At 40.5% G+C, this 11,172-nt stretch overlaps 1 protein-coding gene across 3 annotated transcripts in view; it reads right to left on the reverse strand.

The window, feature by feature from the left end:
• The window catches only part of caln1 (calneuron 1), a 274,355-nt gene extending 264,058 nt beyond the window's left edge, over window positions 1-10,297 (reverse strand). Inside the window, exon 1 of one of the 3 annotated variants that reach the window (XR_013807575.1) lies at window positions 9,897-10,294. Coding sequence is in view for 2 of the 3 variants with exons in the window: in XM_079677744.1 (XP_079533870.1) it covers window positions 9,897-10,087 (191 nt within the window). In the remaining variant the exon portion in view is untranslated. Of the gene's footprint in view, window positions 1-9,896 lie in introns of all 3 variants that reach the window. The other 2 variants (XM_079677744.1, XM_079677745.1) reach the window with 2 other exon arrangements.
• Window positions 10,298-11,172: the final 875 nt, after the last annotated feature.

The raw sequence follows: 11,172 nt of genomic DNA on the forward strand, positions 1-11,172 counted from the left end.
ACCGCAGTGCAGAATCGCTGTAGGCGTATAGTTTAAATCTCCTAACAATGTTGACCATGTAGTGGCAATTTGCTTTTGTTACTTTATATGGTAAAACCAAATGATTATATGATATGCTTAGAAATTGTATTGGTCAACTCGACCTGTTGTACCACAAGGTAGCATCCCGCCAAGGTCGTACCTGGAGGATGCGGCCCTCCCTATGAGAGCATTGTAAGATAACAATTTTCTAAAGAAAGTCTTATCTTTATTACTTCCTGCACAGCAACAGTCCTCTATAAAACACAAACACACATTATACCCTGTGTGCACTCCTGCAGACTACTCTATACTCTGTGAGACATGTACCTTTGAAGCGCTTCAAATAAAGAACCAACAAAAGACAACACTGCCTGCTTTCACCAATTTATTATTGATTACTCTCATTGTACATCTTTACAGTATTGACGAGTTTAAAATATCCACAACAACCATTTTAGACATAGGCCTATTATATTTACAGTCCTTAATAACATTCATTTTCTGGGCTCAATATGTGTCTTGGCTGTTTTCGTTGTGAAAACAAATGGACCGTAGATACACGGTTTTGACCATCCACTCTTATTTTGTAAGGTAACTTCCGATAGCAGAATATGAAAATATATTTAGTTGTTTCTGTTTTTCTAGTGATTTTATTTCTTGTTTTGAGAAGTAGAAAAATTAAAATCATCCCGTTTTTTAAGTTTAGTAAATCCCTTTTTGACCATGAAAAAGAAAAACGCCTTGGATTTCAATTTTGGTTTTTCAATTTTAAAACGAAAATTAAATATCTAGTCGTTTTTTGTTTTTTAATATCCATTTGTGAAAAGAGAATCGAATGACCAAAACATACACTGACCCATCTTCTACTACATATCCAAGTTTACATACATAAAAGTAAATATATTGAACTGCGGTTTTTAACAGCTCAAAGAGATTTAAAGAGCCCATGTCATGCTTTTCCAGTTATTACCCGTCCCCTTGTGTGTTATGAAGGTTTTCATGCATGTAAACGGTCTGCAGAGTCAACAACACTCAAAGTACACCCTGTAGCGAGTAAAACTCTAACCTATGCTGCCCCAAAACGCCTCGTTGGAGATTTCTCCTTTTCCATTGTTTACTTCCTGGGTTCTGTGACGTGTGAACACTCAAATCAACAACAAATTACCGGATTGGCCCAAATGGACCAATCCGCGGAGCACCTCACACACCAGGATCCCTTGGCTAACTAACGGGAGTCCCCATTGACTTACATAGAGCTCCCTGAATGCTGGTAATAGACGAGTTGGGATCATGGAGAAATGCTCTCCGCAGACCCATTCTCACAGCGTTATAAACCTTTTCTTACTCAATAAAAAGAAAAACTTATTGTTTTTACTTCGGCTGTGAGTGTCTGTGTGTGCTCAGGATGAGTTTCGCTGTCTTTCGCTTGTTCTCGCTGACCCGGAAACCTGTCCGCTCCTCGCAGCAGTGGCGAGCAACAGCGAGCAGCAGCGAGCCTCGCAACGTCCCGACCAATCAGAGCACACTGGGCTCACAGGGAGGGGGGGGGGGGGCAGGAGCTCCAACAAGCCGTGTAGGACAGAGAGTGAATAACTGGTGAATACACATACTATACAGAGATGCTGTATGAAAAACCAATGTGATTTTGAAAAATTGCGCAATTTAAATATATTCTAGTAGACCTCAACAATGGAAATATGATCAGTAGAAATGGCCATGACATGGGACCTTTGATTCCAACAAAAGGCATATAGGATGGTAGCACACATTGCTAGATGTAATGATAATGACTACATTCTGAAGATGATGATGATAATGATGAAGACCCTAACCTAACCCTATCTCATCCAGAATACCAATCTTTGATCCCTACCTTTATTTTGATCTCAACTTCACATCAGTAAAGTTCAACCCTGTCTCCTAAAAATGACGTTCCCACAGAACTAAACTCCATTCTCAATTACGTTTAGCTAGAAATGTATTTTCTCCCACGTTACGTTCATTATGAACGTATCTCAAATACGTTTACCTTCTACATATCTTTGCAATTTATTGTCTTGCTTATGATAATGATAATAGTCATTTATAAATATCATTTTAGAGCGCCATTTGAAATCAGTAGGCGAGGCTGTAATTTCACCAGCTGTTACTCTCATGAGCGAGGCAGAAAATAATAGTTTTAACATGCCAAAAAGCTGCTGTGTCGTTTATTGCACCTCAAACATGAAAACAAATCCAGAGTTACGTGTTTCTATACTTCCTCTAAGAAGAAAGGATAGTAAGAGAAGATCTCTGTGGCTTCAGGCTTGATCGCCGTTCAAATGACAGCGTTGGTTTCCCCCAAAAGTGGGCAGGGCTGTAAAGTGACGTAGATTTTACTCTCATATATTATTAAAAACCATTCTATTTATTCTAACGTAAATTACATACCAGTGTTTTATCTTTTTATGTATTTGTTTTTATTTTAAATCGTATAATGTCGACTTTTTTTGCTGTCTGTGAGGAAAAGAAATGGGGCTCAGAGCCTCAAAATACTGAAATCTGTATTTTTTTAAATCTTTTTTTCCTTCTAATTTGGCAATCTTTTCTAAATAACACACTGTTATTTACTCAACAATAACACACAATTATCCTTGTTTTTATTTATTCGTTTAATTCTATAATCTTGGGCTTTTTAGCATGCTTTTTAGCTTTAAATAAAGTCACCGGAAACATACGTAGTCCTAAAAGGGACATTTCGAGCGATACACACCACAAACCCACTGAACAGATTACCCAAGATCCTCAGCTTGAAGCTCGTTGATTGGATGTTTTAGCCTCAATGCATGTTGAGATATGATGTTAATGCGATATGATATCCGAAAACATTTTTAAGAAATAAAATAATACTGATGATCGATGGCTACTGCCAGATTTGCCTTTGAACCTTGACAAGTGCATGTTTCAGGCTTAGCAATTAACAACAGAAGGGGTCACAGACATAAGACCAGCTGTTAAATAAAGCTCTTCTGACCTTAGCTGGCATGTGGGTATATATTAATGCTGCCCATTACAAGCAATTTTCACTCATGTATTAATTATATGTTTTAAATGTGAGTGTTCCTATCCCCTAAACCTCCAGGGATGTACACAGTTTAATACTGGCAACTTCTTATTATGGGAAATATGAAAACGTCTTTTAAAACTACAACTCCCAGTAGAGACGTGCCATAGAAGTTAAACATGTTGCGAAACACACAATAGCCAGCATGTGTAGTTCTGGGGACGGGGTGGGGGAGGGGGCGACGGGGTGGACCCGTTCAAATCCAGTTTTGGACAGTCTGCCGTGGTTCCATCCCATTTCAAAGTGTTGTTCGACGCTCTGCGTAACCCTCGGCACACACTCAAACATCCAAATCACAGAGCTTGAGGACTATCACGGGGTTTGTTAAGCGAAGCGGAGAGAATACTTACTTCCGGGTGTAAAATTCTCTAAAGCAACTAGGCTACTATGAGCTGCTCTGACCCTCGGTCCTGACGGACTCCAACTTGTGTTTATTAATCAAACAAATGAATAAACACAAGGATAATTATGTGTTATTGTTGAGTCAATAACAGTGTGTGGTTTAGAAAAGAATACAAAATTAGAAGGAAAAAACCCAGAAACAATACATATTTCAGTATTCTGAGCCCCTACTCTCCCCATAACTGACAGCAACAAAAGTCCTACATTATTCAATTAAAATAAAGAAGTAAAAACAATAAGTGTGGCTTGATATTGAGTTAGAAAAAGGTTGATAAACGCTGTGAGAATGGATCTGCGGGTAGCATTCGCTCGCGATCTCAAGTCGTCTACAACATACGTTTAGGGAGCATATAGAAGCCTATGGACATCCCGGAAAGTTGAAAATGTACGCTAAGGGCCGCCCCCTTGCGTTGGAAAAAGCCGACACAGGGGACTTGACATAACGTCAACATAGGCCGACCTGGGAGTGAGGATGTGTTGTTATCATACATATGAATTATACTCTTATGTATGTAGATACTAAGAAATGTGCAGAATTTGACAGTTTAATGGTGGAGGTATACACATATATTGATAGATGTCTTGTAATGCACTGTTGCATAACTACATTGTAGTTGTGTATATGATATGTCAATAAACCTAAGGAAATCTTGAAAGGTATGTGCAAAATAGCAATTATATACCCTTTTTAACTATTAGTAGAGAATAACGAGTAATTAATATACTTTATAGAGATCTGCAGATACATGTTTAGTCTTCTCAAGCACCAACTATCAAATATCTCTCCTGATTGTTGGCACTTGACAATCACCTTTCCCTGAATTTTACTCAGGTGTAACTAAAGTCTGCTTTAAGGGTTGTTTATATTTCACATCATTAATCAGAATCCGCAAAGTAACTCAAATAAATGTAGTGGAGTAAAAATACCAGGTTAACCTCTGAAATGTAGTGGAGTAGAATTACAAAGTAACAATGAGCTATCATGTGGGTATATATTAATGCTGCCCATTATGGATACAAGCGATTTTCACCCATTTAGTAATTACATGTTTTAAATGTGTACACACCAATGTGTTTCCTATCGCCTAAACCTCCAGGGCTGTACACACTTTAATACTGTCAACTTATAATTTTGGGAAAAACAAAAACGTCTTTTAAAACTACAATTCCCAGTAGAGACTTGCCATTGAGAACATGTTGCAAAACACAATAGCGCAGCATGTGTAGTTCTGGGGGGCGTTCGAGTCCAGTTTTGAATAGTCTGCCGTGGTTTCGTTCCATTTCAAAGAGCTTGACGCTCGGCGTAACCTTGGCGCACTGCCACTCCAACATCCATCCAGAGCTTGAAGATTAATCATGGGGTTGGTCAACGGGACTATAGTCCCCAACGATAGCTGGGGATTATGGGTAGTGTAGTGTCTTCGGCCATCCTAAACTGAATTTTTTTCCGGATATCATATCGCATAACAACACCACATCTGGCGTCACAGAGATATTCTGTAACTGTCCTTTCTTCTTGGAAGTACAGAAACACGTAACTCTGGGATTTGTTTTCATGTTTGAGGTGCAATAAACGACACAGCAGCTTTTTGGCATGTTAAAACCAGTAGCGTAGGCAGAAATGTACTTTAGGGTGGGCCTGTAAAAAATAGGGTGGGCCATCAGAAGCTAACAACAATCCCCGCCGGTACCGGTGGCAGATTACTTTTAGAATACTTTTGGAATACTTTCTTTTTCCACAACAGATTGGTATGTTTTGGTGCACAGGAGACATGTGTTTCACTGTTTTAATGGCTTATCAAGAACTCAAACACAACATCTTGGTGTCATTCTGGACAGCTCTCTCATCTGCACCCCACATAAAAAACATCACCCGGAGTGCATTCTTTGTACTGTCTTAAAACCTTTCCTTAGAATATGTTATGAATTGTAAGGTGTCCTTGGGTGCTTTGAAAGGCGCCCCTAAATAGAATGAATTATCATTATTATGTATTATCTGAAACGATGTAATAACTTTTAAAACTTGTTCCAGTCACTTGCCCCATGCATTCAGCAGCAGCAGGCCATTCACTTTGATTTTATCCCGTTATAAATGTCATCATTTCGACAATAAAGAAATGCTACATAAACGTTATCTTGCACATTTTATCTAACCATCTCCGTTTCCAACTTTCAATATATTTTAAAAGAGATCTCTCTCTCTCATCTGCGGGCGGGGGCGGGGCCTCACAGACATGCTGCATGCTGTGCAGTGTGCACACAGTTCTGCAGGTAATGAATATTACATTTTGTGAGGAAGCTTTTCGACCAATAATTCCAATAAGTATTCCAAAATGTATTCACTTCAGGTTTACTAAAGGGACTGTAATCAGATTACTCGTTTTTCAAATGTAACGCCAGCTGAATACACTTGATTTTTGTGTTCTGATTACGTAACCCCGTTACATGTATTCCGTTACAACCCAACCCTGTGTATATCTCTCCGGACTGTCCACCAGCAGATGAAAAACACCCTCCTCTCCGCCTCTTCCAAGGGATGAGGGAACCGTGCGGCAGAGTTTCCGTTAACATTTATTTTTCTTCCGACAGCCCATCAGCAGGAGAGGTGGGGAGAGGGAGACGTGGGGAGAGGGAGGCGGGGCTATTTCATCGTTATCAGAAAATGATCGTATAGATCGCTGCTATATGTGGGCAGTGGGGGCTCTTCTTGGAGTCTGGCTTTTTAAAAAAACAAACGAGCCATCATTTATTTTGCAGGCAGCTCTCTGCCTCTCTCACGTTATTATGGCGCGCGCCGGAACCAACAATCAGTTTTTACCGTAAATTAGTTCGGTTCAGAGGACAAAACACATACAACATTAATTAAACTCGATATTTGTTCACTTGAATTTGACTTTGAACTCTTGGATATTCCCAATGGGTGAATACATTTTTTTATAATAATAATAAAATAATAAAAATGTGGCCCACCCTGGCCCTATGGTGGCTACGCCACTCGTTAAAACTATTATTTTCTGCCTCGCTTATGAGAGTAACAGCTGGCGAAATTAGAGCCTCGCCTACTGATTTCAAATGTGTGCTCCAAAATCATATTTATAAATGACTATTATCATTATTATAAGCAAGACAATAAATGGCAAAGATATGTAGAAAATAAACGTCTTTAAGATACGTTCATAAGAAATGTAACGTGGGAAAAAATATGTTTCTAGAAGATATGTAGAAAATAAACATATTTAAGATAAGTTCATAACAAACGTAACGTGGGAGAAAATATGTTTCTAGAAGATATGTAGAAAAATAAACGTATTTGAGATACGTTCATAATGAACGTAACGTGGGAGAAAATACGTTTCTAGCTAAACGTAATTGAGAATGCAGTTTAGTTCTGTGGGAACGTAATTTTTAGGAGACAGCGTTGGTAAAGTTTTATAATCAGATCTTGAATTTTTCTAATGTTATTAAGAGACACATTCTCTCCCCAGACAGATAAACACATCCTGCCTCACAAGGAAAAAACATTAGCGGTGTATTGTTTTCTAAGAGCATTAACCCTAAATTAAGAAAAATAACAAACATTGAGAACATATAAAGTCTTGCTTTCTTTTTTTAAAGTATTTCCGGATTCCCACAATAGCACTATTTCAAGGTAGCCTGACGGTAAACAAACTATTATTGCATCATTATAGTGCTTTTAAGTCTTTCTACTGCTGTTAAAACAAGGTCTCTGAACCCAATTACAGCAGACACATAAATAAAACCACTTTTACTAACGTTGAGTGCATTCCTTACAGAGAAAGCACTACATGTACTGAAACTTCAAGGATAACACAAAGAAGCCATGACTAATCACAACACTTTGACCTTAAAGAAAGAGCAGTTTACATGTTGACATTTAAATCATGCATGTCCCCAGTACAGAACAGGTGGAAAAGGCATGATGAACTCATTCCTATTCATGTCTGGAAACTATAATACCATAATAGATCAGTATGACACACAGAACTGTGGTTAAACGATCCGGACCCTTTGAAACAGAAAGGCACTTAATTAAGTGAAAATACTGATATATCCAAAGCTTTGGGAATCCTTAATGTCTTCAAACCACTTGAGCCAAAACAATTATATTTCATTAGCATAGATGCAAAACTGAAACTAAAGAGCCTGGAGACAGAACGTGTTTCCTATGTTTGCTTGATAAATGACCTAATCGATAAAACTATTGTTGTAGATAAATTATCTGTCAAATACATAATTGATTAATAGTCTAAGCACTACAATTCTAACATGTTGCACTTCCCTATTAAAGGGGACATCTGTTTCATAGGTATCTGTAAATTGTCCAGGAACAGACGATATCTCACAGGGAGCTACACTGAATGTCCATGTGATTAGGCAAACAGGCTGTCATATTAGTAATAAAACTAAAGAGGATTTATTGTCCTTTGAAAATACAGAGCTATAATCATTTGATGACCTAAGAAGACACCCCGTAGCCTGCAAGCAAACAAGATATTTGTACACATAGATCCTCTCCATATTTAAACTTTTGTAAAATAACGTCATGTCATCAGTCCTGAGAGCCAAACCTCACTTTCTATAGGTGAAGACTTCTGAGCCCACACCACCAGAGCAGCCCCAGCGCTGAGTCTTGGCTCTATAAATGTTATATTCAGTGCAACCTGATGCAAAGGCACATCTTTATTCAAAGCTTTCTGCATGACAAGGAGACCAGATGGCAATTCCTCACATCAGAGCCTGCAGCATTAAAGCCAATAGTAAAGGGCCGATGCTGAGGGGAACATGGGCAGAACACTGTGTGCCGGCAGCTGACACTCCGGCCAATAAAATAACTTTTTTAAAGACTTGTATATACAGTATGTTGAGAAAAACGCACCAGCCCTGACTTAAATACCAACATTTTAAAGTAGGACGATATGCCCCGTTCAAGGTACACTGGCAAATTGGCATGCTGTAACTTTGCATCACAAGGAAAAATCGCAGGACTATTAAACCAAGAGAAAGGTGAGCTTTCTTTAATGGTATCCACTCGGAATCACAGCACTGCTGCTGCTACCACTGCCAGAGATGTGAGTGCAATCACATATCTTCAATAAGTAAAAAAAAACGCTGTATTTCTTAAGGATGCATGACAACTTGTCCCTGCTTCTTGTTCTTAAATCTTACATAGGACGAATAAAAGGCTTCTACACTGGAAACAATAGGAACTGGAATGGGATGTGCACGGCCCAGGACAGAAAGACACCGCAGCAGGTGATGAAAACTAGCCTGAACATCTTTGCTAACATCTCCTGAGCATGAGTGTTATAGGTTAGAAGAGGTGCCTGCACAGTGACAATATAAAAGAAAATACCCACCAAGTAGACCCCAGGGCAGCTTCTGACCTCCGCCTGGGAGACTTCAGTACTCATCCTCTACAAAAAATAATCGGACTATAATCGCAAATATGGTATACAATGAAAAAACACTCTCCATGTTTGCTTAAAATACAAATACACGACATCACAGATTAAATTAGAATAATTCTTTAAGAGGTTCCACCCACAGAGAGAGAGAGTTAAATCATGCACAATCTGCCAAAATGGCCAGGTCAGAAAATGAGATCATATTTAAAACCCAGACAAGAAGATTATCTTTTGTCCAACCTATAAACTTTACATTAAGTCAGAAGTCAGGTGTTATGGTCATACAGGGATTTTATTGACACCTGGCGATGTTATCACATAGTGAGGCAGAGGATGTCTCTGTCCGCTCGTGAGGATCTGTGTAAACACGGGGATGCTTTGTCAATACTGTTCATCGCTGCAGCACACACACACACACACACACAGACACACACACAGACACACACACACACACACACACACACACACACACACACACACACACACACACACACACACACACACACACACACACACACAGGAGATACTAAAAAAACACCAATGTAAAAACCTAGCAGTTTCATCTAGCAAGTCATTATTGAGATTGATTTATTAGCAAACTGCTGAAGACCACTCTTGCGTGTATGGTGCGCAGGTGTGTGAAATAACACCAAGTTTGACACAAAAACACCTATCCTTGTCATTTAAATAATAAGGGGGGAAATAATGGATCAATAAGACATGCTTGAACCTTCTGTTACAGCAATGTAGGATTAAATGAGTTTCCATTGTGATGGACTGTGCAGCAGAAACGCAGCCAACAGGGTACAAAGGCAATTCATCAAACCAGGACTGTGAAACGCCGTCCAGACGGAGAGAGTGTTCCACTGAAGTCCCCCTCTCCACACACTCCTCCAGCTGCAGCAACAGTCTCTTTCTCTCATCTCTTCCATGCTGATTCTTACCCGTACTGCTGGCTGTACTCGGCAGGATACTGCAGCACAGCAGGCTCCCTCACCGGACTCTCCATCGCCCCCGCCCCGTCCCTCAGGTATGGGTTGCCCGGTAAGTCTCCGTTTACCTCCGATGGGGTTTCTGGGGGCATGCCGGTGAGCTCCACCACCTGAGGCTCGGGCTCTGTGACCCCCTCCTCCATCAGGCTCTCAGATGCAGCGGCACACTGTGTCCACAAACCCCCGGCTGCCTCCTCACTTTGGGATCGTCCCAGAGCAGCGGCATCGGTTCCCACAAACCCTGTTGTTAATATTTGAGCAGTGAGAGCAGCAGGTACGATCCTCTCCAGCTCCACTCCTTGGCTCCCACCCTCCCTTCCTCCCTCCAGCTCTGTGACTGCCCCCTTTTGCTCTCTCACTCACTCCTCTCCAGTGCAAACATTCCTATGGGGAGGCAGAATGGAGCTCATTAGTGAGTCCCAATGACAGACTCAGCCCTGCCTGCGGCTCTGCTCACAAAACACACAGGAAGAGGCTAGAAGAGACACTCTGAGAGAGAAAAGGAGAGACATGCAAACAAATACGAAATGACAGAAAAATAATGGAGGGAGAAAGAGGCAAGAATGACAGATAGGATGCGGGTGAAACACATGTATTCCTGTGGATTGTGCTCACAGTGCGCTGCGCAACAGCATGCGCCACCGTGTGGAGCAGGAGCGCGAGTTGGAGGCGGCAACGGGAGAGTGGAGATGGAAGTGGAGATGGGGTGGCTGGCTGGCTGATCCCATTTACAGGTCGAGTACATCACATCAATCCCAACCACACGCGCGCACATGTGCACACACACACAAACACACACACTTCCTGTGAGCTGCTCGCCATCAGTGTGACAGAAACTAAATGAATGAAACAGTTCGCCTCATTAGTGCATTTCTTTATTCCAATTCAAATACATTCTGCTCAGATCCTATGTAGTTTTATACATTTCCAATCTTGATCATTGGTCTGAAAACGTAAATTAGGAACAATTCAATGATTTATCTCCAAGCAGGGCAGCGTTCCATATTCAATTACAGAACTTTATCAAACACGGATCACTCTATGTTTCAAAAAGTTAAATATTAATGAGACTTATTTTAAACCATATTCCTCGCACATACGCCTTCACTGCTGCAGATATTAACATGGTGTTCCTCTGAGCGGTCACCCGCAGGTCATGATCCTAACAACAGGTATGCGCCTGCGGGGAGCACTCGTGTGATTAAATGCGGACAGAAAAATCCACAAA

Source organism: Notothenia rossii (assembly GCF_949606895.1).
Source record: "Notothenia rossii genome assembly, chromosome: 4".
Taxonomy (NCBI): Eukaryota; Metazoa; Chordata; class Actinopteri; order Perciformes; family Nototheniidae; genus Notothenia; species Notothenia rossii.